Source organism: Ramularia collo-cygni (assembly GCF_900074925.1).
Source record: "Ramularia collo-cygni strain URUG2 genome assembly, contig: RCC_scaffold08, whole genome shotgun sequence".
Classification (NCBI taxonomy): Eukaryota; Fungi; Ascomycota; class Dothideomycetes; order Mycosphaerellales; family Mycosphaerellaceae; genus Ramularia; species Ramularia collo-cygni.
In genome coordinates, this window is record NW_019716262.1 from 1,322,616 (window position 1) to 1,350,519 (window position 27,904).

At 49.1% G+C, this 27,904-nt stretch overlaps 9 protein-coding genes; 3 read left to right on the forward strand and 6 right to left on the reverse strand.

Moving 5' to 3' along the window:
- Window positions 1–4,403: 4,403 nt before the first annotated feature.
- RCC_06038 (uncharacterized protein) lies at window positions 4,404–7,877 on the forward strand (the record flags this gene model as incomplete). The annotated part of the gene is made up of 1 exon (XM_023771302.1): window positions 4,404–7,877. One exon carries the CDS (start codon window positions 4,404–4,406, stop codon window positions 7,875–7,877), a length of 3,474 nt encoding a protein of 1,157 aa, XP_023627070.1.
- Window positions 7,878–8,395: 518 nt separating this feature from the next.
- Window positions 8,396–10,244, forward strand: RCC_06039 (related to Na+/H+ antiporter; the record flags this gene model as incomplete). XM_023771303.1 has 2 exons in its annotated part: window positions 8,396–8,645; window positions 8,704–10,244. 2 exons carry the CDS (start codon window positions 8,396–8,398, stop codon window positions 10,242–10,244), a joined length of 1,791 nt encoding a protein of 596 aa, XP_023627071.1.
- A 1,609-nt stretch (window positions 10,245–11,853) lies between these two features.
- RCC_06040 (related to transcription factor BOM) lies at window positions 11,854–14,599 on the reverse strand (the record flags this gene model as incomplete). XM_023771304.1 has 4 exons in its annotated part: window positions 11,854–13,546; window positions 13,598–14,185; window positions 14,289–14,444; window positions 14,586–14,599. 4 exons carry the CDS (start codon window positions 14,597–14,599, stop codon window positions 11,854–11,856), a joined length of 2,451 nt encoding a protein of 816 aa, XP_023627072.1.
- Window positions 14,600–17,230: 2,631 nt separating this feature from the next.
- RCC_06041 (uncharacterized protein) lies at window positions 17,231–19,242 on the reverse strand (the record flags this gene model as incomplete). XM_023771305.1 has 3 exons in its annotated part: window positions 17,231–17,967; window positions 18,094–18,516; window positions 18,564–19,242. 3 exons carry the CDS (start codon window positions 19,240–19,242, stop codon window positions 17,231–17,233), a joined length of 1,839 nt encoding a protein of 612 aa, XP_023627073.1.
- Window positions 19,243–20,014: 772 nt separating this feature from the next.
- On the reverse strand, window positions 20,015–20,405 carry RCC_06042 (probable ribosomal protein L29.e, cytosolic; the record flags this gene model as incomplete). XM_023771306.1 has 3 exons in its annotated part: window positions 20,015–20,050; window positions 20,108–20,210; window positions 20,347–20,405. 3 exons carry the CDS (start codon window positions 20,403–20,405, stop codon window positions 20,015–20,017), a joined length of 198 nt encoding a protein of 65 aa, XP_023627074.1.
- A 569-nt stretch (window positions 20,406–20,974) lies between these two features.
- On the reverse strand, window positions 20,975–23,119 carry RCC_06043 (related to aconitase; the record flags this gene model as incomplete). XM_023771307.1 has 5 exons in its annotated part: window positions 20,975–21,531; window positions 21,585–22,009; window positions 22,065–22,077; window positions 22,614–22,623; window positions 22,679–23,119. The coding sequence occupies 5 exons, from the start codon at window positions 23,117–23,119 to the stop codon at window positions 20,975–20,977; spliced, it is 1,446 nt and encodes a 481-aa protein (XP_023627075.1).
- Window positions 23,120–23,280: 161 nt separating this feature from the next.
- On the reverse strand, window positions 23,281–24,292 carry RCC_06044 (related to aconitase/homoaconitase (aconitase superfamily); the record flags this gene model as incomplete). XM_023771308.1 has 3 exons in its annotated part: window positions 23,281–23,423; window positions 23,476–24,175; window positions 24,260–24,292. The coding sequence occupies 3 exons, from the start codon at window positions 24,290–24,292 to the stop codon at window positions 23,281–23,283; spliced, it is 876 nt and encodes a 291-aa protein (XP_023627076.1).
- Window positions 24,293–24,716: 424 nt separating this feature from the next.
- On the forward strand, window positions 24,717–25,082 carry RCC_06045 (related to BUD20 Protein involved in bud-site selection; the record flags this gene model as incomplete). The annotated part of the gene is made up of 1 exon (XM_023771309.1): window positions 24,717–25,082. One exon carries the CDS (start codon window positions 24,717–24,719, stop codon window positions 25,080–25,082), a length of 366 nt encoding a protein of 121 aa, XP_023627077.1.
- A 718-nt stretch (window positions 25,083–25,800) lies between these two features.
- On the reverse strand, window positions 25,801–27,875 carry RCC_06046 (uncharacterized protein; the record flags this gene model as incomplete). XM_023771310.1 has 2 exons in its annotated part: window positions 25,801–26,484; window positions 26,547–27,875. The coding sequence occupies 2 exons, from the start codon at window positions 27,873–27,875 to the stop codon at window positions 25,801–25,803; spliced, it is 2,013 nt and encodes a 670-aa protein (XP_023627078.1).
- Between the last annotated feature and the right edge of the window lie 29 nt (window positions 27,876–27,904).

The following is a 27,904-nucleotide window of genomic DNA, read 5'->3' on the forward strand; positions in this document are numbered from 1 at the left end:
CTAAGAAAAGATTCTCTAGAAGATCTAAAAAAGGTAGTTAATTCTATTATTAAGGAGATAAGAAAAGTTAGAAGAATATTTAGAAAGAGAGCTTATTAAGCTAAGGATATTACTAACTTAGAAGTATTATCTCCCTACCTATTAGATAAAGAGGAAGTAAATAAAATTACCTATTTTTTAATTAATATAAAAGGCAAGTTATTATCCTAAGAATAGCTTCTTAATTCCTATATATTAGCTTATATAACTAACTAGCTATAACTTTTTAGATCTATAAAACCTCTTTYTAAAAGRAGGTAGATTAARGTTARAGGAGGTTACCTTTARRGAAGTTATATARRGGAGGCTCTAATARAAGRAAAAAATARAGGAAAAGTTTTACTTAAAAATACTCTTCTAGTTCCTAGTYTTARAGTTAACCTTATCTCCTAGAATTAGTTTAGTTATTAGTTTAGTATTTAACTACTATAGTTTACTCTTTTATCCTAAAATAGGACTCCTATTATATATACTAAAATATATAATAGTATACCTATTATTTCCTCTATTTCTATAGCCCTTTTAGAAAGGGCCTTTTTAACTTTTAAAAAAGAACTAATAAGTTAGTAAGAGCAAACTCTAGTTAAGTAATACTTCTATACTACTAAAAATTAGTAGGAGCTATAGTATAGAAGACTTAGTTATTTTAGAAAGAACCTCCTAAAGAATATCTATAAGGTTATAAACCTTAAAGAAATTCCTATACTAGAAAATTATAATAAGGTATATAAAGTCTATACCCTTATAAAAATAAAGAAGTAGAAGGGAAAAGTTTTAGAGAGAAAATCCTAAGTATTAGAACTAGTTTCTCTTAATATTTATAGCCTACTTCCTAAGTTAAAATAAGGATTTAAGTACTAGCTCGAGATTATTAATAATTTCTCTAGAAAGAAATAGGAATATCCTTTAGTAAAAAGAGATAATACTCTAGCTACTTTAAAGTAATAGAAGATCTAGATTAAGAGAAAAATATCTATAAAACTAAGGACAACTAGATTAGATAATATACCTAAATTAACTAGCTTACTAAAGTAGTAGGAGAAGGACTTAGAAATCTACCTAGACCTAACTAATTTATATAACTCTCTTTAGAATAAGGTTATAGAAAAATCTATCTAAACTTTAGAAGACGTAATTAGGGTAATAATTAAAAAATCTAGAATGCTAATCGATTTTTAGCTAGAAGTACTTTCTACCTAATATAAAATTAAGAATAGACTTCTAAATAGACTAGTTATAGAAGACTTTCCTTTCTTACTTAAAGAAGTATTTAGTAGAGTAAAACCTTTAGTATACTATCTTAAGGTATAGGGTTATTAAGCTATTATATATATAGATTTAAGATCTTAGCTATAATAGGTAAGATTAGATAAACTTATAAATAAAGGTAAGAATACTATATTTATTAGATATATTAAGGGAACCTCTAAGTTATAGCTTTTCTAGGATCTAAATATAAGAGCTATAAAATAGTACTCTAATATAATCTTCTTTAAAGATAAGAAAGAAGGAGATCTTAATTTAAAATTTTAATTAAGATATTAGCTTTTATAAATACCTTAAAGAAAGCTACTTAAGAGACTATTAAAGCTTATAGAAATTCTATTAACTAGGCCTAAACTAAAGTAAAAGGAAACTAAGGAAAAAGCCCTAGAAGTTTTAGGAAACCTATCTAAGGTATTTATTTAAGTTTCTTTACCTCTAAAGGATACTTATAAATATATTAAGTACCTATTTAAGACTTTACTAAGCTTATAGCTAGTTTAAGAAGAATTTTTCTATATAGAAATTAAAGGAAAAAAGAGATCTAGAAAGGATAACTTAGACTTTAAAGGCTTTAAATCTAAAAGAGAAAGAATTCTTTAAGCTATAGCTATAATTATTAGTATAATAGAATAGCTAGAGGAAATAGTAGCTAAAGTCTACTAAATTACTTTAGAATTCTAGTTAAAGAAAATAAAGGAAGAAATCTATAAAACTACTTTCTCTACTATTTTAAAAGGGATTATACTTAAGTAGGATATCCCTATCTTATAAAAATATAAAGAAGTAGTAGGAAATAAGGAATAGGAAAACCTATAAAAGGAAGCTATTAAAAAAGGATTAAATTCTTTATAAAGTAATTATATATAAAAAGAAATTATTACTTTAAAAGGTATAAACCTTATAAGTTCTAAGTAGGTATTTATAGTTAAGAGACTAGTAAGTAGTGCACTTAATAAGCTAAAAGTAAGGCTTATTATAAAAGGATTTTCTTAAAAGTATAAAGTTAATTTTAAGGAAATATTTACTCTAATAGTTAAATATAAGACTTTTAGGACCTTTATAATAGTAGTTTATAAGAATAACCTTAAGCTATATCTAGTAAATATAGATAGTATATTTATAAATAGTTACCTAAAGGAAGATATCTTTATAGTAGTACCTAAAGAGGTTAATATTACCTTAAGATATATTTTAAAAATCCTAAGAAGCTTATATAGACTAAAGTAAATAGTAAGAGACTAGAATTAATTTTATATATTAAAGCTTCTTAGTCTTAGATTTATTTAGTCTAAGGTAGATCTATACCTTATATACTATTATAGAAAAGAACTTATAGTTATAACTTATATAAATAATATTCTAATTACTAGAAGATTAATAGATTCTATAAACTAATTTAAAAAAAGTTTTAGAAAGATCTTTAATATTAAGGATCTTAAGGAACTATTAAGGATCCTAAGAATAAATATAACTAGAGATAGGAAATATAGAACCCTAAAGCTTAACTAAGAATACTATATTCTTAAGAGCCTTTAGAAATTTAAAATAGATATAAAGTTATTAAAGCTAACTCTCTTACTAATAAATAGTTATAAGGAACTAGAAAAATCTAGCCTAGATAATAAAAGATATAGTAGGGAAGAGTACTAAATAATAATTTAGACTTAGATATAGCCTATAATTATTATAAGGCTAGATATTATATTTACTATTAGAAAGCTAAGCTCCTTTTTTAGTAATTCTTCTAAGAAATATATAAGAGCCCTAAAGAAAGTCTTAAAATACTTTAAATTAAACCTAGATCTTAAAATTACCTTCTTAAGGGATAAACTAGGATTTCTAACTAGATACTTAGACTTAGATTTTACTATAAATAAATCTAATAGGAAATCTGTTTTTAGAAATATTTTTATACTTTATAATAGACTAATCTTATAAATAAGTAAGAAGTAGAAATCTATAGCTATCTTAATAATAGAAGCTAAGTTTATAGTAATAAATACCTATATAAAATAATTATAGTTCCTCTTATCCCTTCTTAGAGAAATAGGTTAAGGAAATTTAATTAGATTATCCCCTTTTTAACTAAAGATTAAGGCTAGAGAGGAAGTATTAAATAAGCTTAGACTAGTTCGTCTTTTTAAAGATAACTAGGCTTACTTAATACTAGTAAAAGATGCTTATATTTATAAAAGGTTAAAGTATATTAATATTATATATAACTTTATTAGAAGACTTTAGTAGGAAAAGAAAATTTCTATAGAATATCTTCTAATAAAGGAGATAATTATAAATAGGTTAACTAAGCTATTAAATAGACCTAGCTTTTAGACTTCTATAACCTAGTTAAGACTCTAGTAAATAAGAGAAGAATAAAGGGCAAAAAGGGTAGTATCTCCTAAACTAGGTTTTAGTTTAGAAGATATTATATACTAAATTAAGGAATTATACTAAGATAGTAGCTAAAATAGAACTATACTTCTAGGCTATAGGACTATCTTTCTATACTTAATAGAATCTATAAAAATATAGGGAAATATATTTAGCCCTTTCTTCCTTAAGTAGGAGTATTAAAACCTAATAGGTTTAAAAAGGAAAGAGAGCTTAAAGTAGAATCTACTTTAAGGTAATTTCCTAGTTAGGTAATTAGGATACTAAGGCTAAAGGTATATACTTATTCTTAATATTTAGTTCTTAAGATAATTAATTTAATTAATATACTTAATTAGTTCCTACTTTAAGTGCTATACACCTTATAATAAATTAGTTTAAGATTAGAGTCTCTTATCTTACCCTTTGCCGCTATATCCTACTACCTCCCTAGCCTCTAGTTTTGGATTTTTAGTTAGACAATTTTAACACTACTACTCCTTTACGTAAGCGGTACGGAGCGCACCGCTTAATCACTACTTCTTAATTACTCTTACCGGACACGACGTAATTGACAGCTGTATACAGAGTTACAGCTAACTATGGATCTACGTACGCTACCGAGTCCGAGCTCAATTGTCAATTATCAAAACACACTGGACACGCTCTAGTACTCTTCCAATGCCAGTCCACCTGCACTTTTTTTATGCATCCAGATTTGGCACTCCATGCCATGTCTCTGCCCGCAGTCGGCACCCTCTTACACGGCGCTCTGGGTCACCGACGACATACTCGCTGCAGMCTGGAGACGCTTCACACACATCTACAACAGCCCTCATGGCCAACTACATCGCATTGATGGCGGTAGGCGACATGGTAGCAACGTGCCCGGTCCGTTGGAATTCCGCCGTCGTCTGGCGAGGAGGCGCATGGGTCTAGCGTCATATCAGCAACCTCCCAATGGTGGTGGAGCAGACTTTGGCGCGTTATTTGGATTCGGCACGCGGAGCGCGGATAGGCAAGATGTGGAGAAAGGCTGGTCATGGCAGGCGCCAAGGTCACAGCAGGCAGACACTGTCGTTGGGCCCAAGGAGAAGAGTGCGTGGAGATATGGATGGCCTGGTGGTAAGCCCAAGAGGAAAGCCCAAGAACAAGAACAAGACGCATGGGAGAGGTTGCTTGATTTACCTGGCGACAAAGATGCGGTCGAGGGTGGAGGTCTCAACAGCGGCAAGATAGGGAATGTGCCTGTGGATCCTGTGGTTGTAAGTCGCAACGCCTTTGGGGATCTGTTGGCCAAGTTGGACAGCTATGAGCCGCTGAGTGCGGAGAATCTGGCCGATGTGGTTACATTTTTACAATCCTCGGCCGACGAGTTCGACGCGAAGAACACCTCTCGACTGTTGACCTGGCTTGGAACGACAAGATTGGAGGCAAGAGAGATCCGGGATCTTGTCGTGGACATGATCGTCAACAAGATCCATCTTGGTACTCTTCCCATGGACGAATGCGCCCATGCGCTCAAGATGTTGACGCGTGCTTTGCAATCCGCCTCGCCTGACTTCAATTCAACACATCACCTGCTGCGAGCACTCTCGGTCAAGGATATGCTCGTAAAGACTTGTGCAACAACAACCCGGCTGATGGTGGATGAGAGCCCGGATCACTCCCAGCTTGCTCCTATCATCGATATGTGGCTGAGTTGTCTGCATCATTTTGAAGAGAATGAGGGATCGATATCATTTGATGTGGTCTGGCTTGGTGTGTACGAGCAGCTCTCGCTAAAAGACCCGCGTCTCCAGGTTGCTGTGCTGCACAAGCATCTCTCCGCACACGATCCCGTGTTCCTTACCGACATACTCATGCACTGTTGGGTCCCTCACTTCATCACAGCCGCGGTCGAGGCGCGGGACCGCAGGCGTCGGGAGAAGAGGTCCCTCGGCCCTGGTCCGCCCACCCATACCATGCTCCTCTCAACTCTTTGGAAGACTGATCCTTCGCCACGCAAGAATCAATACTCCCCTTACTCTCCTCTCGGGATCAAGGCGCGGAACCGCAGGCATCGGGGGAAGAGGTCCCTCGACCCTGATCTGCCCRCCCACACCATGCTCCTCTCAACTCCTTGGAAGATTGATCCTTCGCCACGCAAGAATAATTACTCTCCTTACTCTCCTCTCGTGATCAAGGCGCGGAACCGCAGGCATCGGGAGAAGAGCTCCCTTGACCCTGATCTGCCCACCCACACCATGCTCCTCTCAACTCCTTGGAAGACTGATCCTTCGCTACGCAAGGATCTATTATGTCCTTACTACCCCCTCGTGGATCTGATCGGCCATCTCGCAAAGCACCGAATTCCGTACGAAACGCTTGCTCGACGAATATTCGCCATTCTCTCCTTTCGTTCTCTGCCCAAGAGCGATAAGCACCTTTTCAGAGCCTATCTGAGGCTGTGGCGTCACTCCGACCTCAGACCCACCGCTTGGCTTGGAGAAGAGTTGATCCACCACTTCGTCGCGAGAAAGGCACTCCACTACGCCCTGTACGTTTTCCGCAGCATACCTAAACTATCACTGAGCCGCGTGCACGACCTACCCATCGCAATCGCGGATGACAGCAGTAAGATAAGTTCCTCTGCGATCTGGTTTGTGCTCAATCGCGTCACACAAACAGACCGCACACCTCGACCACGGCTGGGCTCAGCACGCCAGCCGCTGATATTGCCACCCACGCACATCGATCTAGTACATCGTGTAGCGTTTGCGTTTGCTAAACAGGAGCAGCTCCGACCTCGGGTTGCTTTTAGACGAGTGTGGGAATGCTACCGGTTCCTGAAAGATCGCTCCGCTCCGGTGGAGAGCCTTATATCCAGGGCGATGGTCACTGCAGGTGTCATTCGGCCGCTAAAGATGCGTCGGCGGATCCCAACGCAAGTACTGAGATACACATTGCAGGCTGTGGCGTCTGTGGAGGGGCAAGATGTTGCAAATCAGCTTGACCAGAAGGTCTTGGAGATATGGGAGAGGGCGGTATTGCCCGAGATACTGAAAGCTAAGAGGTCAGGGGATGAGGAGGTCCCCATAGCACAGAAGGCTGACCGGTGGAGGACTATCGTCTGGGCAAGGAGGAGACGAGGGAGGAACAAGGGGGTTTACCCTCGGCCGAGTATTGAACTCGAGGAGCACAAGGTGATGGAGGGGAGCTATAAGCCTTTCGTGTTCGGGGATGCCAAAGGGGATGTCTCAATGTCTTCACCAAGAGCTGGAGCGGACTTTGAGGCTGCTACCGGGTTATCCACGGCACGGAAAGACTATCCGGACGACCTTGCGTTGCCGAATGACGAAATAGTCGTTGGCCAGGAAGCGGCATTGATCCCCTCACGCGATGAGGAGGTAGGGGCCTTGCTGCAGCCTGCGGTCGCCACAGTCAGACGTGGCTTGGGATACAGCACCCACACTTTGGGGACGCATGATGATTCAGGGGCGAAAGCGATGAAGCTCAGCTCCGGCAGACTAATCGGAGAGCTGCCCGCTGCTTGCATACTAAACAAGTCTCCGGACACTACACCGTCACCATCTTCCATGGCTAGTGAGCGATATTACAAACGCAAAGAACGTGTTGCAAGCTTGGAATACTCCCACGGCCTCGGAGAACACCTTGATACTCCACCCCAATCCAACTTCGGAACCCAACCCAACCGTGACGGACTTTCTACTGTAGCAGAGCTGTCAGAGCAAGCGAAAGGGAAGGATCAATGCCCATCTCCCTCTCCAGCAATGACAATCGCAGACCCGTTCCCCAYCTGGTGGCGTGGGAAGCCTCGTCAAATGAAGGAGGCCAACTTCATTTTCCGCAGGTTGAGCAAAGAGCACTCTAGGCGTGGCCCCACAGAGTCCGAAATGGCATTCATGCAAAGCTATCATGCGGCGCTGGATCCCGTCTTTGATAATGGGAGGCCGATTACTGGGCAGCCGGCATATGAGTTTCCATTGCAGTGGGGAGATATTATGATATCTAAGGATTTGTGTTTCAGTGTGCGGAAGTATGTCACTGGGCGCGCTGAGACTTCTGGGAGGGAATTGGATGAGCGGGAGAGGCTTTTCGTAAAGACGGTGAATCGTGCGAGGGTCGCGCTGATAGCTAAGCGGAGGGAAGAGGGGAAGGCCGGAGTCGACGATGCTGGGAAACTTCCTCCGCCGACATGAGTGAATGTATACCGCATCTCCCTATCTGTGCACACGCACTTCTCGTGTCATGTTGATGTCGTATCTGTGGTGAGGTTGTCGACGAGACTTTGGCAGGCGAGAAATGAAGAATACGGTATTTTGGTCCGCGCTCTGCAAGTTAAAGTCGATGTACACAAGTAAGATGTTCCAAGTGAACGATGACCCGCACTGGTGTATCGGGGGACTTTTGAGTGACGGCGTTTGGGTTCTTGGTGTCACTCAGGACAATCCACTCGTAAATCTTCCATCGTGAAAGTGTCCCACAGCTCATCTCATTTTTTAACCTCGAATTTTATCATACGTCTATTAGTTCCTAATATCACATCTTTCGTTTTCAGATCATGACGGTGTATGCCCCGTGTGCTCCGTTGTGAAAAATTGCTATATCCCAGGGTTAGGGTTGGGGTAGTGACACTAACCAGACCGATCGTTTCCATTCCATCCCCGTCTCCAACCTCAAGCTTCACCATGTCCGAGCCAAGTTTCAAACCGCATTCATGGCGACGACAGAAGCAGCCTTGGCTTATCACGAGCCAGGTATCGTCACAATCCTAATACTCTCTTCATTTTTGATATTGGCGAACGCACTCAATTGGGCTTTAGACAAACTACTGTACTGTGGCCTTCTCGGCCAGATCGCCATTGGGATCGCATGGGGCACGCCAGGTGCCAATTGGCTGTCTGAAGATGTGCAAAGTACTGTGATGCAAGTAGGATACTTGGGGTTGATCCTGATCGTCATGGAAGGTGATTGATGTTGGACGCACTTTTCTAATGGACGAAATTTTGTTGACTTTGAATATAGGCGGCCTCGCCACCAACTTGAAGACTCTCAAATCCAACTTACCGCTCTCATGCCTAGTCGCTTCTATTGGAGTGAGTGCACCTATTGGCATTTCCTTTGTCCTCTTGGGTTTGGTAGAGGGCAGTACACCCGTGCAGGCATTCGCCRCCGGAGCTGCACTTTGTTCGACATCACTTGGGACGACGTTTACGATTCTCTCCACGAGTGGGCTCAGCGCAAGTCGGCTGGGTGTTGTACTGTCCAGCGCTGCCATGATGGACGACATTGTTGGTCTGGTCATGAGTGGCATAATCTCCAGGCTGGGGGAGAATTCCGGAGGCTTTCAAGCGACTACTGTCATCCGACCGGTATTCGTGTCGATTGCATTCGCGATAATTTTGCCTTTGATATGCATGTTTATCGTCCGGCCCACGACGAAGTGGTGCTACAATAGCCTGGCGAAAAGTCCAGGCTCTCAGACACATCGACTGTTAACTACAGAGTATGCTGCGATAATACTGCATACGTTAGTGCTATCAGTCCTCGTCGCTGCTGCCAGCTATGCAGGAACCTCTGTTCTGTTCGCAGCGTACCTTGCCGGAGCGGTAATCTCATGGTGGGACACCCTTTGCGAAGACCTGCGGAATGAGCGTTTGCCAAAAGACGGAAAGAAACCCGAACGCGAAGCCCATGATGCATCTCAAGTAGCTGAGCACGACAACTCGAGCGATGCAGTGCCGAAGAAGCACAACGATGTCCATGGTATCAGCCAGAGCAGTATCTCAACCCCAGAAGCCGATGGCAATGGCCCATCTCAAGCCTTGGGAGTCTTTGCAGACTATGACCACCTAAAAGGTACTCACATATTCGAGAAGTACTACGAGCCAGCACTCCGTACAGTCCTCAAGCCATTCTTCTTCGCGTCAATTGGATTCGCCATTCCAATCACTCGGATGTTTTCCGGTGCGGTGGTATGGCGCGGAGTTGTCTATACCATCTTGATGGTTTGGGCCAAACTGGTCTGTGGCATCTGTTTGATTCGCTTCACAAGCCCGGTTCTCCCCACGAGAGCGCTCCGGAAACTCATACCCGCTCGCCTCTCCAGGCACGCAATATGGCCATTCGGAGCCAGGCTACAATTCTCAAACGAGCCATCTCAGGCCGCTTCGCAAGTCACCGCCACACCGTCAGCGCCAGCGCCAACGTCGACGCCAACGCCACCCCAGCAATCCACACAGAAGTCGAGGAAGGTACAGATCCCCAAGCCAATCTCTCTCTATCCCGCCACCATGCTCGGAAGTGCAATGGTTGCAAGGGGTGAGATCGGCTTTCTCATATCGAGCGTGGCAGAAAGCAATGGTGTCTTTGGCACGCCCACAGCAGGTGGATCGTCGGAGCTCTACCTCATTGTGACCTGGGCTATCCTGCTATGCACTCTCATCGGGCCCGTGGCGGTCGGTCTGATGGCCAAACGTGTCAAGCGGCTACAAACCAAGGAAAGACATGACTCTGCTGGCAGAACCGATCCGTTGGGCATTTGGGGCATGCAGGGTGTTGAATAGACCCGGGTTGAACGCCTGTGATGGCGATGCGATGCAGAACGGAGTACGGCACTGGATGTTCATCTCAGCTCGTCCCCGAATGTGAGGGATTTCTGGGTAGAATCGCAAGCGAGGCCGATGGGTCGGAATCACCCAATTTGCCCCCACGGCATATCTTGCCTTGAATGTGTTTTGCGACTCCACGTTCGGATCTCGCTTCGAACAGTCGCTGATTGCTCTTATTGTATCGCTGCCAATCCAACACGACGTCCACATGCAATGCCACACACTGAGCGTGGCGCAGTAAACCTTAAGATCCATCAACTTTGGAGCGGTACAAAGGGCAATTCGAGTCGCGACCCGGCGAGGGAATTGAAGAGGCGATCAACAACACCACTCCTTCTGCATCATCTGCCGGATCGCGCGCATGTGCTATTTTGTGACACCTCCAATTTCCCGTTCAGACCAATGTTCGTTCTCAAAAGGCAAGACTACCGGACCACGCCGTTTGTATCCCGGCTCCTGGGCCTTCCATGGGCCATGCTCGTGCCGATCAATTGCGCCTTTCTGTCTTTTTCTGTACAAGGTGACTGGGAAACCCTTGCGTGAAATTTAGCTGCCGCTGTGGCGCAGAGGWAAAAGTATATCAGTGACATGCCCTTGGTAGATTTGGCGGAGCGATTCCAATTCGTCGCCGTATCACGTTCACCGACTYTGTATGAAACGACCTGGGGGATAGACGGGTTGACAGGGAACATGTTCAGCCACGTCGAAGATCGTGTTGCAGGATCGAGGAGGCGCAGCATCGGCCCTAATTTTTACAACGCGTGGCCAGACTTTGATGCGCTGGCACACCCGATGGAGCGGAGTGTACAGCACGTGTGATGCAGAGAAGAAGAATAAGGCTTTCTTCTTGCAAGCGCCATCGTTGCTCTCATGTTTCATGTTGTGTGGCGGGTGACGAGGCACTCGGCCACTCGGCACGTTCGCCTAAGCTTGGCATCATATGCTGAGAGCTAGGTTGGGCTCTCGGTCCCGGTGACCACTCCATTCGCATGGCGAGACGCTCGCGCTGCGAAGAACCCGGGAGGTGTTCACTGGCGGTAACCTTGTGCGATTAAAGTGTGGCAGCCACTGAGCTCGTTGCGAATGCTGCTGCCTATGAACGAGGGGGGACTGGGATAACATCAAACACATCTCGCGATGAGATGCTACCATTCGTATTATTCTGCCGGCTAAATGCGGTGGATTGGGTATCATCTGTCTGAGCCAGCGCACCGCCGCTCTGTTCATCATCGGTCTTGACGCTCTCCAATTCATTACTCAATCTGTGCCAATGAGGCCCCTGGCCTGTATAATCCGATGCTCATTACCCGGTACTCGCTGCCAGAGACCGTGAAACCCTTCCTTCCCATCAAGAACGTTTGCCGTGCGCGTCTGGGTATCGTCGTCTCAAAAGCAAAAAAAGGCCCGATATCAGAGGCTCTGGTATCGGAGTGCACCCCTTGAAGGGAGTTGCACGATATCTGTCCAATCCTCCATGTACACATTCCTCCATCAATGCAAGTGCGCTTCATTCGTCGTGGTTCTCGTGAGATCAAACGAGTGTGGTCTGTCCCATGGGTGGGAATCAGAAAAGTAGCTTGAGCTCATACCCCGAAGAATTGACATTCTCATCGGTGGTTACCTCGCCATCACACTGAATGTCAGTGGATCCAGCATCCCATTCTCTCTTGTGTTTTACTGGTGTGCCCGGCTGCGCTTCGCAGAATTCGGCTGTCATGTCTTGCGCCTCGGGTAGTTCGCGCACGCAATCGTCGTCAAATAGAATGTGCAGACCATCTCTGTTGATCCGGTATGTTCGTAGGACTGCCGTGGGTTCGATGCCGCATTTGGACGCGATCGCGTTATTGAAATCCTTGAGTGTACGATTCATCAGGTACACAGCTCGATAGTAGTTGTCGGTGACCGCTTTTCCTGCAACGCGAGGCTGCACGAAGATCGATGCAACTGGCTTCACCGGCCGTTCAGGGGGTGACCTGTAACTGTGGTCGACACCCAGAGCTTCTATCCATCCAGTCAAAGCACCGGACATTGGCGACTTGGTCTCGATCTTGGAGGGCAAATTACCCGGCGGGCTTTGCAGCTGGTCAGGAACGGCTAGCTGCATCTCTGTGGTTGCTGTTGGTGGCTGTATCTTCCATTCGTTGGAGTTCTCACGCGAAGGTCCGCCTATTGGCGTGGGTTGTTGCATGCTTGCATCCTTGCGGCTTCCGATCAATCCATCTGTACTGGGAGTAGGCGAGACTGCCGAGGAGGGAGGGCCGGTGCCGCTGTGTTTCTCCCAGCTCGAAGCGTCGATCGAATCTGTGCGTAGTAGGTCCTCTCCTGAAAGCTTCACTGGATAGGCGTCTGGATCGTCTCCCTCCTCACCACGGAGATATAGCACGCTTGCAGGCCTGGTTGAGGTGAACATGTCCTGCAGTGTTAAGAGCTTGACGTGCATATCATCCTCAGCGCTGCCTCTCCCACTGTTGGAGGCGGAAGAGGTCATTGACCATGTTCGCCTGTGCTTCGGAACTTTGCCTGGCCGGCTGTCGATACCTTTAGCCATCGACCCGCTCCTCTTGCGCTTTCCCGAGTCTCTCATTCCCGACTCAATTTGTGCGATTTGTTGATTGAGCTTGTCGATGGTTTTCTTGACATGTGCGACATCATTCGAGAGTTTACGTTCTGCGCCATGGTCTCGGAACAGTTTGACTTTGCAGTAGCACACTTCATTCTCCAGAGGAAGAGTATGCGCGAGTTCGGACGCTTCATCGATTCGTTCGGTCTTTGCGCACAACCTGACGGGAATGCCTTTGACGCCCTTGGAGTGACTGAAGTCGGTTGAGAGGAAATTGAACCGGACGGAGATGGGACACTCCGCGGCGCCCGCAGCTGGACTCCAGGTCACACAAAATCCGTCAAAGGAAGCACACTCGAGCTCAAGTTTTGACTTGCCCGACTCTTCGGAGCCGCCAAGTTGCCCAGCGTCGACATATTCGACAGCCTGCAGCCGACCACCGCGTTGGTGGGCTTCATTAGTGCCGCGTCCCTCCTTCCAGAGTTGCCAACATGCGGCAGGCTTCTGTCGTTGCTGTTCGYCCTCGAAGGAGACGCGGACAAAGGTCCTGTACCTGGCCGGCGGAGCGCCTTGTTGGAAGTGCGTATCAATCACGTTTAACGTATATGCCTGTCCCTTGTTCAAGTATGTGACTGGTATCTCATCGGCGTGCTTGATCATCGCGGTTGGTGCGTTCAGAGTGACATGAAATCGGAATCTATTTGCCTGTCAGCGATGTCATTGCGATTCCAAGTCTTGGTGGACCTACTTCTCTGCGGAGGGATGGAACGATGGTGGCTGCATGACATTTTGAAGAGTCTGGGGGTGGAAAAGGCTATCCATCTGTTGATGCGGATGTTGAATTGCCAGGTCCATGGCCATGTCGTCGACAGGCGACTCCCCAACCGGACCATCCAGCGCGTCGAACGAAGGTTGGTGGGTAAAGTGTTGCGGAGGGAAGCCTTGCTGCTGGTGCATGTGGAATGGGTTGACATTGTGGRATTGCTGAGGGGGGATGTATTGCGGAAGGTGGGACTGGAATCCATGGAATTGAGTAGCCTGCTGTCCAGCATGCAAACCACTTTCTGATGTCGGCATTGACAGCGGCGTGCCCAGACCGAGGCCGCCGAATCCGGAGGGAGTGTGCAAATCGCCTGCTTGACTGTGGTATAGCGTGCTGTTTCCAGGCGGGGGCGTGTAGTAGCCCGGAATATGGCTTGCAAACATGTTGAAGTTCTGGCTGTTGGGATCCATCAGGGACGGTGTGAGGCCAGACGTTCCAAATGTCCAAGACTCGTTGGAGCCTCTTGGGGTGGGGTCGGCATCCTTGATATCGTGAGGCTGGTCATCCAGGGACCTAACAATACTGTCAGTGATGACTCCCAAAGACTGGGTACCGGCCACGCAATTGGGGCTGATCTGTGCTGGCAATTTCAGCAAAGATACAGGGAGAAGCCTACCGCGGGTTGGGCGGATTTTCGAGCGTCTCCGTCGACGAAGTCGCTGGCACCGTTTGTCCGGGCGCGTCCGGGKACGAGACACCGCCCGCACTAAGTGCAGGGAAGTTGGCCTTGAAGTTCTTGTAAAGCTCGTCGCTCGGCTTTTGCGATGTTCTTCTGGGTGGTGATGTTAGCACGCAAGCCCTCTGATGTTAAAGTTACGTCGAGCCGATCGATGTGGCAGTGAAGCTGGAGGCTGAGGCTGCGACGCTCCCTCCCCCCGGCCTCGCGCAGCTGGCAGTGGGTTTGGCAACTCACCGATTTCGAAACATCTTCGCCAGGTGATAATCTAGCAGCTACGCTGGCGGAACGCAGTGCTGAAGGTCATGGAAGGACGGCGATGTGTGTTGAGAGGTATTGGTATTGGGCGTGGAAAGGTGCGAGCTGTGAAACGCACTTTCAAGCCWCAGGCGGGCGTTAATTAAGACCTCTAGAACCAGAGCGGTGGGCAGGGGTTCGCTAGCGTGACCCTCCAGAAATACGCGGCGTAAGGGCCTGTCTCCGTGGCAAGCAATGGAAATGATAGGAATCTTCCGACTATTTATGCCGTACTTGTGCGAATGCCAGCGAAGCGAGCTCTCGCTTCCCCAACTTTGCGTGTCGCTCTCGCTCCAGAGCCTATTCTACTCAATCACCACGTCTCACTCACGTTGCGTCGCCTACGCCACACCTGTGGCTGTGCGCAGTCTGGGCTTCCTTAGCCTCTTGCGCTACCTACCTGCTGTGGAGCCCGAGCTAGTGAGGTGTGCAGCCGAGAATCCTTGCTGCATCTGTGGCTGACACTCGTTTCTTCGTCCCCGCTCGAGGCTCCACTTTGCCGCCAACGCAGAGCCAGTCCGAATGCCGAGAAACTGCTCGGATGTCCTTCCGCTCACGGTCTGTGGTCAAATGTGAACATCAGAGTCGGCCACATCGGACGGCACGAAAAACCCACAACATGGCCAATGGACCCACTCATGCTCGGCGTTTAGTCCCGAACAGGCTGGCCATGATCGTCGTTGAGAGAAGAAGTAACCCTAGCCGAGACGGCATCGTGCACCCGTCACTTCGCTTCGCTTCGCATCGTGATTGATTATTGTTCTCTCGTTACGATGCGTTCTCACGATCGTTTCGCCCGTGTCAGTCATAGAGGAACCAGCGATTGTCGTCCTTCAAGTTTCATCTGATTGCTGCAGAGCACGGGCAAAGGACACTCTCGGTGAGTGACACCTACCGTTGACCGCTCAGATGGTTGGGTCTTGGAAAAGGCAACGGGCAAAGTTTCCGGCCACGCAGTACGCGGATGTGCAATGATTTCAGTTGGGTTGTGCGCTTCCTGGGTCCTTCCCGGGGTTGAAGAGCCACAGCGCAGAGAGTGTGGATAGGTAGATGCTTGCGGCGATGGCGGTTGCGCAGCCCATTTAGTGTTGTCATAGGATTCGCGACGAAGCAGTTGGTCTCATTGATCAGTGCTCCACAGATTTGAGAGCTCGTAATAAACCCCGTCTGAGCAGCTCAGCGTTTGGGAGTCTTGCTGAAGGACGTCGGGGCGCCGCGCGCAAGTGTAGCATAAGCGCATGGCAGCGGTTAGCTACCTCCCTACAGATCCAAGTCGAGGAAGACTACGACTCTAGACGCTGTTGAGGTAGAAGCCATCGTACATCGAGCATGTCGTGATTGTGACTCCCCGACCTTAGAACAGGAGCGACCAATCGCTGCTTGTTCCCAACGAGCACAACGATACCTGTACTCTCGTACGCGGAAGATCAACAGCTCCAGTCACGCAGTACACTGCCCGAGTTACACATGATTCGATTCCCCCTCTCTAGTAACAGTCAGATGTCGAAGCGTGCATGTTCAGTTGCATATGATGTGGCTTGCATATCGTGGCGTTGTGACTGTGGCGGCGAAACAGAGCGTGGCTGTGCAAACCGGCACTAATGCATTGCCGTCACACGTGGGCCTTTTCGTTCACCTCTGGAAGGCTCCAAATGTGGCACTTATCGGTTGTTCCTCTCACAGCTGACGCGGTCCTGCGGTCTTCTGACCTCGCAGTGCAGATCTCTCATGGAGCTGGCACACATGCAGAGACACGCAGCTCCGACAGAGATCGCCCGAAGACATCATTCCACGAGCCCAGCGATCTGAACGTATCCTTGCCAGCCGCAGCCATCGGACGCTGTCAGCCACACCATGTGCGTCACGTAGATCGATTGAGCGTGCCATGCCACGCTCTTTTCTGTGGCAGCGTCTGTCGCGGGGCACATCACTGTTCCCTGTTACAACGGATTGAGCCACATCCCCCTGTCTGCCCGGTGCTCTCGCCGAGCAATGATGGAGTATTCCTTGCATTGAAAATAGTCATGACGACGCTTGGGTATTTTTCAGTGGACCGCGATGATGATCCCCGAGAAGATTTTATGCACGTTCGACGTATGCGAAATAGAAAAGATTTTACTTTTCGAAAGATAGCATCGGGTGTACGCGGAGCGCGAAGCGATGAAACGTCTCCGAGGGACGGTGAACCATGTTAGCAGCAATTTGACCCATGTCGTACGACAGGTAGCGAAAAGGCGTGTGCGCAAAGGCACGACCTACGCTGGATCCGCCGACAGCTGTCACTCGTAAAGTGATAATTAAATGAGTAGAGAGGGTTTCGATGTCCCTCGCAGGTCCATCTCGGGATTTGCCAATCTCCCGCGTCCCCCAGACATCACGCTCACAGTGCAATCAAATTGGAAGCCTCGAGGCGGCATCGAAGATGGCCAATACGTGGATATCGAAGCACCTGCGCTGCTTCGGTATGGTCTCGCTTGCCGATACACATCTCACATATCGCCAACACGCGCACTGTATAAATGCACCKCATGTCATAAAGCAGATGGCACCGTGTCTCGATGCTTGCCCATCAGCAAAGGCCAGCGCTACGGCGTAGACTGTTCGCTTGTGTCTGCCGGACAGAAGTTCTCCTGCTGAGCGCGGCTCATGTCTGGAGGAGCATCACAGCTTTGGGAGATGCTCAAAGCGCTTGAGCGCTTTTCATTATTAGCAACGCCATCGCGGCTCGCATTGCCTCGAAGATTGTTCGTGTGGTCGAGTAGCAGATTGCTTTTCCTCAGGCTCAGCCCGGACATGGAATCCCTGTCTTTGGACGGCGACGTCCTATTGAACTCCTCTCGATACACGGACGGAGAGCTATAAACGGAACTCGTCCTGGAGTCGCCATCCTCGGAGCGTTTGATGACTGTGAGGAGACTTGATGAAGATTCATCTCGCTCTCGCCTCGGTCGAACAACGGTGCCCGGGGTGGACACTGGGGTTGGGATTCGAGACGGGTTGCGCGATGACATTGAGCAAAGCGACGCACTCTTGCGTAGTACTCTTTGGTCGCCCGGCGACACCACAAATCCGGGAGAAGCAGCATGATGAGCAGCGATATCGTCACCCGGCTCGAATGAGAACCTGCGAGACGAATCGAGTGAGTTTGCCACCGGATCGACCGTAAGCTGGGGTCTTAGCTTCTGGAAGAAACCAGAGGCTCTTGTCATTACAGTCGCACGTTTGACAATGCCGGCGCGCGAGTTGACCGTCACAGACGCTGACTGCGGTTCAACCGAGACACTCAGTACGGTTGGCATACTGCATGCACGATCAGCGGCCCCTAAACAGATGGCAAAAGGGTCAGTATGCGTCTGTATATTTGGGGACCCGTTCGTAAAAGAGCTGAGCATCAGCCGGTCTCAAGAGCCGGGCGAGAGATGTTAGTGGATATGAGTTGCTAACGTACCGTCCGGGTTCGCTGCAAAAAGGGTGATGAGTTGTGGCATGACAAGTGAAGGRGCCACTCCTCGCCGCCGGGCCAGAGCGATGGCAATGTGCTCAATATCTGCCATGTCGTGATCCACGCAGAACTCATCCTCAGGGATGCAATGTGTACTCCCCTCGTCTGGAAGAAGGTCGCCGGCGGAGCTGAAGGTAGAGAATGTATCATCAGTGGCGTTCGACCCATCGGCGGGTCGATTCCGTCGGTGTGTAGCTGCCTGCTTTGCCATTATGGACATGTTCGTCAGAGAGAATCTCATGTCCTTCGCTGGAGGTGTCCCAAATGGTAGATCTGCGTGTATGTTGGTCATGGACTTCTTCTGGCTCAAGCGTTGAGACATGTTGATATCCTGGTTGGACTGCGATTGCAGGAGAGGCTTCATGGTAGCTGGAGGGTATCAGTAAAGTACGGYAAAGCGAGCAAGGTGTTGTTACCTCTTTGATTGCTCCATGTGGCAGTGTCCTCGTGACGTTTTGTAATCTTTTCTAGAAACYCGAAGATGGTTTCCCTCTTCTGCGCGCCTGCTGGATACATTCCATGGACCTTACTTTCCTGCCGAGCTAGTGTGACCTCCGCGACGCCTCTGCGGCTCGCCTTGGAAAGCAGCACCTCGAGCCGTTTCACCTCTTCCTTGTAGTCATTCTTCTCATCCTCCCAATCTCTCTCAGCCATGTGCAGCTTGGCGATCACTGCCTGAGCTGTGGTCACTCCTTCGTCACACCGTAACTTCAGGTGGACATTTTCCTTCATCATCGTGAGGTAGCTTTCAAAGATGCGCATTAGAGAGGCGTTGAAATGCGGTCCGAGATAACCGTATGGGTCGGCCATCAAATGACAAACGACAGCATCGAGCTCGTCCTCTGGCTTTGGATCCGGATACATTTGGTCAAAAGGCCATTTCGGAAAGTGTGATTCCGGGAGGTCCTCGGCGAACGTTGCTGGCTTCGATGTCTGATTGAAGTATGCGGACAGTTTGGGCTTCAGGCGCCGCTTGGGTGTGGGAGGCTGCAAGTCGTCCAACTCCTCGATGTCTGGCGTGGGTAAGGTCAATGACGCTGGAGTCCGTGTTCTGGTGGGTTGGATCTTCCGCCGCCACTGCTGAATGTCCGTCATGATGCGCTTGGCGTGTTCTTGTCTCGATGCATTGGGTGTGAATCTATTGTTTGGCCGATTTAGGATGGTGAAGTGATGTCAACTTAGCGTTGCTCGACCATTTTTACTGCGAGAAGGTGCGTCGAGRCAAGGTCATTTTCATCAATGCAGACACCGCAAAGCAAGAATCAGAGACCATTAGATGAAGCAATGCACAACGTAAGCATGGCGAAGAACGGTGCATCGAGGGTGGTTCGAAAAATCAGATGTAATTGAAACAGTCATACATACTCTCGATAGATTCAACGCATAGCCAAATCGACCACTCAACCACTCTGTTCCACGTACATATTTACTCATGATACGCCTCAATGCTCTTGGAGGTCTTATTGTTACCACGTCTTCATGCACAAACGCCGACGGAGTAACGGCGGCCATGTTTGGTAATGAAATGGCAATGATCAATCTTGGCAAGTTTTGGATATTCCTTCAGTCACCGTTGCACAGAAATGCTAGGTGCTGTACACACATATGCCGTGCAGAAAGAGAGAGGATGGGGATGGGTTGTGGTGGGGAAAAGCAGACCATCATGGCCCATTCTCGAAGAAGCAATCCCTTGACTCTTGAGCACCCGAATGGAAATCATGCGTGGAGGGAAACGGGCAGATCAGGCCTGCATTTCAGCTACCTTCATGGTTTCTTCCCCAAAAGTGCATCGTTGATCCCGTGGCATGTTCATGTGACGCCGTAGTAACCGCTCAATGCTCCAGATCCTTCTCGATCATAGAACCACTTATGMTGCATCACGCTTGCCCTCCTTGACCTCCTTCTATGCGATTGTTAGTCCACCACATCTGCTGATTGTGTCCATCCGCTGGACACCTACCAAAGCCTTCATTGTGCCGTGGAGCGCWTGTCTGTGGTTTCTCCGGAACTTGGGGTCGGTTCCCTTGAGCGAAGGGTATCTGTTGGTCTTTGGCTTCTTGATACTGTACGCAAATTCATGTCAKCKTSCATGCTTGGTTTGTTTGTCCTCCTCTCCTCCTTCGATGCGCTGCGTCCTCGCTGTCGCCGAATCGCGCACGGCTTATCGAGGAAGCGCGGAGAGTGGTGAGGCGTTCGTACCCGTTCTTGTGGTTCTTCTTGGCCTGGTTATGCTGAGACGAGTTCTTGGACTTGGCCATTTTGAGGGAGACTCGGGCGTGATGGAGTTGGAGTTGGCTGTTCTGTGGTAGTGGTCGTGTCTTGAAGTCCAATCGAACGTGGGTTTGCCAAGGCGGAGAAGTCAGCTAGAACTTTAATTCGGCAAGCGATTGTCCGATGGCCGCTTCACTTCATTCTGCTTGCAACATTGAAGTTCGTATGTCCTAACTTACCTGTTGACATTGATTTTATGGTCTTCCAATAGCAGGGTGAATATATGCCACGTTGATTTACCGTGGCTCTGGGGGTAGGAAAGGCGGATTCCACAAAAGGCAGCGGTCTTGGGAGATACTTCCCGCGACGCACTTGCTTCAATTATACATTGAACATCTTCGGATGAGGCTGATTTCTGAACTCGTGTAATACATGGGCTGCCCGCCAAACTACCAAAAAGCGCCTGCAGAAGAGGGACTACTATGCACAATGCTACCACTCATCATGGCTGCTATCTATCCGCAGCGGTATGGTGACCGGACATGCTTTACTTCATCAAGGCCACGGCCTCCGTCTGAACTCGCTCATCTCATCTTCCTTCTCATCATCCTCAACTTTACTTCGACGCAGCAGCCTTCTTGGCCATGGTGTTAAGCGCACTTCCGTTGTGGAACCACTCAATCTGTGGCTCGTTAAAGGTGTGGCTGAGCTTGACCTCGAAGGTCTCGCCACCGTTTGCTGGGTGAACCTTCATGGTGAAAGGCTTGCCAACAGCAAGCTCGGTGCACATAAGGTCGATCTTGTCATCAGGGTTGATCTTGTCGTAGTCCTCTGGGTTGGAGAAGGTCAATGGAAGCATGCCCTGCTTCTTCAAGTTGGTCTCGTGGATACGGGCGAATGAACGGGTGATGATGGCAAGTCCACCAAGATGTCTGGGCTCAAGAGCGGCGTRCTCACGAGAAGAGCCCTCACCGTAGTTCCAGTCTCCAATAACAACCCACTTGATGCCCTTCTTCTTGTAGTCACGAGCAGTGGCAGGGACAGCATCAACCTCACCAGTGTCCTGGTTCTTGACCTTGTTGGCCTCGCCGTTTGCAATGTTGATGGCACCGATAAGCATGTTGTTCGAGATGTTGTCCAAGTGACCACGGTACTTGAGCCATGGGCCGGCCACTGTTTTACGTGTCAACAATTTGCAAGCGCTGTGATTGRGTCGTTCAACTTACTCGAGATGTGGTCGGTAGTGGTCTTGCCCTGGGCCTTGATCAGGATTGGCATGTTGAGAGCATCCTTTCCATCCCAAGCCTGGAATGGCTCAAGAATCTGGAGACGGTCAGAGGTAGGAGAGACGGCAACAGAGACGTTGCTGCGGTCGGCTGGTGGTGCCTGGTAGGTATCCTGGCCTGGGTCGTATCCGTTGCGTGGAAGACCATCACCAGTTGGCTCCTTGAGCTTGAAGTCCTTGCCGTCCTTGTCCTTGAGGGTGTCGGTGAGAGGGTTGAAGGTCAAGTCTCCGGCAAGAGTCATGGCAACAACGATGTCGGGGGAGGCGACGAAAGAGTGGGTGGCTGGGTTAGCATCGTTACGTCCAGTGAAGTTACGGTTGTAGGAGCAGATGATAGAGTTGGCATCGCCCTTCTTGACGTCACGTCTGTGGAAAAAGTCAGCAGGTGCTTCTGGTTTTTGGGAGTCTGGGGAGAACGAGCCGATCCCATTGCCCTAAAAATTCTTGATTAGCACATGTCAAGTATGTATGAGTAAGTGTGATGTGATGTGATGCGACGGGTCACGTGATGTGAGCAGAAGAATCCAGGCGGCGAGGTTTCCATGGGCGAGGTCCAAATGGAACACCGGCAAAATTCGAACGAGCAGCCAATACTCTCCTTGAGCGATGTCCCTTGAAAAGTACGAGCGGACGCCCCGGTAGAATGTTAAGAGCGAGCAAGGTGGAGATGTTGCTGTACTGATGCTTGCTCTCCTTGGCCTTTGGCTTGCAACTCGAGTCGGAGCTCCAACATGGGTTGTGTGTTTTCCATGTTGGATGAGCAAGGGTGAGTACGTTGGTGTGGACGATCAAGGCTCGATAGGCCTCTCCGCTCTGAAGGCGACTCTCAATGGCAGGCCGCAGCACCGAGCTTCAGATGTTGTGTTGTGGCCGCTGAGAGCCTTCCGCAATACGGGTCGGAAAGGAAGTTGCTCACATCACAGGGCACGTCACATCACAATCACAGGAAGGGGAGAGGAGATTATCTTACCAATACAWGGCTGCAGAAAAGTTAGCAAAAGAGCAACTACGTCGTTGTATGGGAAGACAACTTACACCACAAGCGTTGGCAAGAATGAGACCTCCGAAAGACTCCAGAGTCTGARGCTGTCCATCTCTTTCAATAGTTGCGCGAATCTGCTCAGAGCCGGGTGTGACGGTGAACAAAGCCTTGGCCTTGATGCCGTGGTCGAGAGCGTCCTGAGCAATAGAAGCGGCACGGCTCATGTCCTCGTAAGATGAGTTGGTGCAAGATCCAATAAGACCAACCTTCAACTCTTGAGGCCACTTGTTGTCCTTGACAGCCTGAGCAAATTTGCTGATGGGTGTGGCAAGATCGGGGGTGAAAGGTCCGTTGATGTGTGGCTCGAGCTTGTCCAGGTCAATCTCGATCAACTCGTCGTACTCGGCACCCTCGTCCTCGCGAAGCTCGGCAGCGTAACTGCTGGCAAACTCTGCGATGTGGGCACGCTTCGTGGCCTTTAAATAATCTCCCATTCTCTGATTGAAGGGGAATAGTGAGGTGGTGGCACCAATTTCGGCTCTGTAAAGTAGAAATTTGTCAGTACTGCTCTGGAAAGAAAAGGTGGAGGCCAAAAAGCCCGAAAGCTTCCAGCAAGCGCACGAACCCCATGTTGCCTGCAAACCGTTAGTGATTGTCATTCATCATTGCGAGGATTGTACATACAGATTGTGGCCATTCCAGTGCAAGACAAGTTGTTTGTTCCGGGTCCGTGGTACTCGACAATAGAGCCAGTGCCACCCTTGACGGTGAGGATTCCAGCAACCTTGCAGATAATATCTACCTGATGTCAGCTTCGCTTTCACTGTCTGAAGTATGCTCCGCAACTCACCMTTGGGCGTGGTCCATCCGCTCATCTTTCCAGTGAGCCTCACACCGAGAACCTTGGGTGCCTTCAGCTCCCATGGCAAGTTGGCCATGACATCAACAGCATCGGCACCACCAACACCAATGGCGGCCATACCAAGACCACCAGCGTTGGGAGTGTGAGAGTCGGTACCGATCATCAGGCCACCGGGGAAGGCGTAGTTCTCGAGGACAATCTGGTGGATAATACCAGAGCCGGGCTTCCAGAAACCAATGTTGTACTTGGCGCAAGAGGTGGCCAGGAAGTCGTAGACCTCCCTGTTGATGTCGTATGCGCGCTCAAGATCCTTCTCGTTACCGACCTGGGCCTCAATAAGATGGTCACAGTGGACGGTGGAGGGAGTGGCGACAGCGTCCATGCCAGCGCTCATGAACTGGAGGATGGCCATCTGCGCGGTTGCATCCTGACATGCAACACGATCGGGACGGAGTCTGAGGTAGCTCTGGCCACGCACGAGCTCCTGGTTGTGGGGGTCGTCCAAATGCGAGTAGAGAATCTTCTCGGCATATGTGAGTGGCTTGTTCAGCCTTTTGCGTACAATGTTCAAGGTCTCGTTCATGCCCGCGTAGTTGATGTAGTGGCCCTTCTCCACATTGGTCATCTCAACCTTCTTGGTGAGGAATGAGTCGTTGACGGAGGCAAAGCCGCGCTGGCCCATACGGGGCTGTAGGAGAACAATGTCAGCGCTGTCGCCCATGCATTGGAGGTCCTCGTGGCTTGCATGGGAGTGTTATCAGAGGAAACTTACCAGCGAGCGCGCCGCGACTCGTGCGGACAACATCGTGGCGGATGTCTGTCTGCTGTGAGTGTAGAGACGAGATCAGATGTGGGACTTGCAGGTCCAGCAGTCGGCCTGAAGCATGTAATGTAGATGGAGAGCAGGTGTTTACACGAAGGAAGAAACGTTCCGGTCGGATATGCGGCGATGGCCGGGTGTGGTCTCCCAGTAGTGGGTTACTTGCACGCGTCTCCATTGGCTGGATAGCTCTTGTTGCCGAGGTTTGCGTAGTCAGCCTGTCTGCAGGTCAATGAGATTTTTTCACGCCGAGATCGCCCGTGTCATCAGATCAACACGGCAGCACTGAGAAACCGTTGGGCCGCTGCACAACACATCCTCATACTACCTGCTTGCCGCCGATTGCTCCGAAAGAAGCGACACCGTAATCTCTATTGACCGACGTCGGTGAGGCGCAGCGACGGCGACAATGCCCGCCATCCGAGGACCCAAGAGCAAGTCCAAGACTCGACGACACACGCGCGATCTCGATCAGGTGCACGCGGACACGCAGTCTGAGAAGCACCTACAACAATACAAGGACACGAAGGCGCTAGAAGATTTGCCAGGCTTTGGCCAATTCTACTGCACCGAATGCRCCAAGTGGTTCGAGTCCGAGCTGAACTTTGGCAAGCATCTCAAAGGAAAGCCACACAAGAAGCGCGTAAAGCAAATGAAGGAAGAACCRTACAGTCAGAAGGAGGCTGAGGCTGCTGTGGGTTTGACTACCAACAATGGACGAAAGACGGCGGAAGCGGACATGATTGATGCTTCAGAGGATGAAGATGTGATCTGAGAGTCTGGAACATTCCTAGACACCTTGGATCATGATCAATCTGATCATCCACGCAGACTGCAGGCGCCGGAAACCGAAGTCTGTTGCTTAAATCGGCAAGGACAGTGGAGCAGTGCGGCGTCCTGCGTCTTGCTGCAAGTCTCAGCAGCCGGATGCGCGATGATTTAAAGACCTTTCACGGGCAGCTCAAGTGCGGCCAGATGAAAAAAGTGCGCTGATACGGCACACATGAAGGCTATGACCCATGCAAGTACTCTCACTTTTGAGGTCGAAGCACAATGTCTCATATCTGACATGCAAGTCTGCTACGGGTAGTTGAAGATTCTGTCATGTGACAGCACGGAACTACTTTCTAGGCACTGAACTCCGCAGAGCGATCGGCATGCTCAGACTCGTACACAAAGAGCAGACTTCTTCTGCTGTGCACTGGTGAGTCGGCCGATGTGGACAGCACCGTTCTTCCTCAAGTCTCAAGATGTGCCTCCATCCTCCAAGTGAGGTGCCTGGTCGCCTGGACACCTTCTTTCGTGTAGGCAACGAATGGAAATCGATCGCTACAACTGCCTGCAAATAGCTTCATGTTTCGCTCGCAAATGGGGTATCCGCTGGTTGCATCCATCATTCTCCTCACTGTCGTCACTTTACCGCATCTTTCTCAATAGCAACGCCGCCGCTGTCAATGATAAACCCCATGACATGTGGCGCACTGGGCCACGCTTTATCTCCTCGACTTGTTGCCAAGTGGTGACCGATTGGGGTTTCGTCCCGAGCCCCMCGAACCGCCATATGAACAGCGATCGTCCCAACGCTGCGGCGCCCCCGCAGTAGAGTCTGGTGTGCGTGGCCTCTTAGCAGGCGGCTGGCTACTCTCACTGCTCGATTCCCTGGCGTGCTCGAGGTCGTCGTGCGAGCGCTTCGTGCCAGATATGGGCAAACCTATTCCGAATTGCTCTCCCAATTGCCCGTACTTAGTCCGAAACTCCGAGTGTTTCTTGTTCTCCTCCTCAGATTTCCGAAGCTTATCACCACACTCTTTAAGCTCCTCGCGGGCATCCTCCAGCTTTCGTCTCAGCTCTTCGGGCTCTCTCTGACTGATCTCAAGCTGCTTATCAAGCTCCTTGATCTTGGCCGAGCCTTTGTCGAGATCTTGCTTGGCCTGCTCGAGATCGGTATTAGTCTTGAGGAGCATGTCCTCAGTCGCTTGCTGGGTTTGGAGCAGCTTCGTCGAATTGCCTTCGGCCTCCTTGACATCCACCAAAGCTGCCAATAGCTGCTGATGTTGCTCCCTCGCTTCAGCTACCTTTGTGTCCATTTCTTTTTGGAGATCAACTAGCTTCTTGTCTGCTGCTTTGGATGCATTTTTTGCGACGTTGAGCTTTCCATCCAGATGAGCGGCCCATTTCTACTACGTGTTAGTTACAAGCTTCGACCATCGCCAAAGGCCATCAAGGATTTATCGCTCACCTGCTCTTTCATCCTCTTCAATTCTCCCTTCATGACAGTTTCCTTCTCTGCCTGCAAAGCTTTGTCAAGGCTGGCAGATTTCTGCTGGCCGTGTTCCAACTCCCTCGCCAGACCTTGATGCTTCTCCTGCAGCTCTTTGATCTCCTCGACACGCTTCTCAAGGTGCGCCTTGGTCTCAGAGAGTTCACTGCTTTGCTCATTCTGGGTCTTCCGGCTTGCAGTGACMTGAGCTGTCAAAGAAAGGTGCTCCGTTCTCAGCTGTGAGAGCTCTTGCTCGCGGAGCTGATGCTTTTGATGAGTTCCTGCGACCTCCTTGCGAAGCTTCATCGCCTCCAAATCKGCTTGCTCAAACAGGATGTTCTTCCTACGAAGTTCGTCGTTCTCTGCCTGGAGGAGAACGTTTTTATCATCAGCAATATTCCGAGCGTCTTCGGCCTGCTTTAATATGATTTTGTCAAGCATTCTTTTCGTAGCGAGACTCTCATTGGCCTCATTCAGGTCAATAATCTGGAGCTCCGCCGCAGTAAGCTCGCCTTGCAACCATGCTTTGCTTTCCAGCTCAGTATGAGCTTGATCGAGAGAGCTGTTGGCGATGTCAAGCGCTAGCTGAAGAGACTCAATGTTGTCAGCCTGGACGGAAGCTACGCGTACATGATCTTCATTGATCGCTTCCAGTGCTGCGCTGTTGTCTTCCAACCCAGCAATGATGCCTGCGGTGTTGGCGATTTCCTTCTCTAGCAAGCCGATCCGCGTGGTGAGGCGGCCAATCTCGTTGGTATGCGAACCCTGTGCCTCTTCAACGGTGCTCTTGAGCTTCTCCACCTCTTGTTCGTACTCTCTGGCCTTTAGTACCGCCTCTGAGCTTGCTTCTTCTTTAGATTGGGCGAGGATATCGACATGGCGCTGCTCAAGCGCGTGGAAATTCGCCTCTTGCGATGAACGGAGGTCGACAGTTTCCCTCTCCAGTCTGTCCTTCTCTCGACGGAGTACGTCCGCAAACATTCCACCTGATTTGATTCTGGCTTCCAGCTCTGCAATGCGCTGTCTTTGCCAGTCGGAGTTGTCCATCAATCCACGAATATCCCTGACCTGCCGCTCTACCGTCGTCTGGTTTTTGGTGAAGCTCTCTGACAAAAAATCGAGACATGCTCGCTGTTGACTTAGTGGATCTTGCGGGCTCTGGCTGGGAGTGTCCGGACTTGGTGGATATCCCATTTGCTGCAGCGGCACACCATGCCCCAATTGCGGCGGCAGCGACCAAATCATAGTGTCATGGTACGCTGTGCTATGAGAAGGGTGACCGGTGTCACAAAGCACAACAAGAGGCATGAAATGAATGTACGCAAGAACAGTGATGA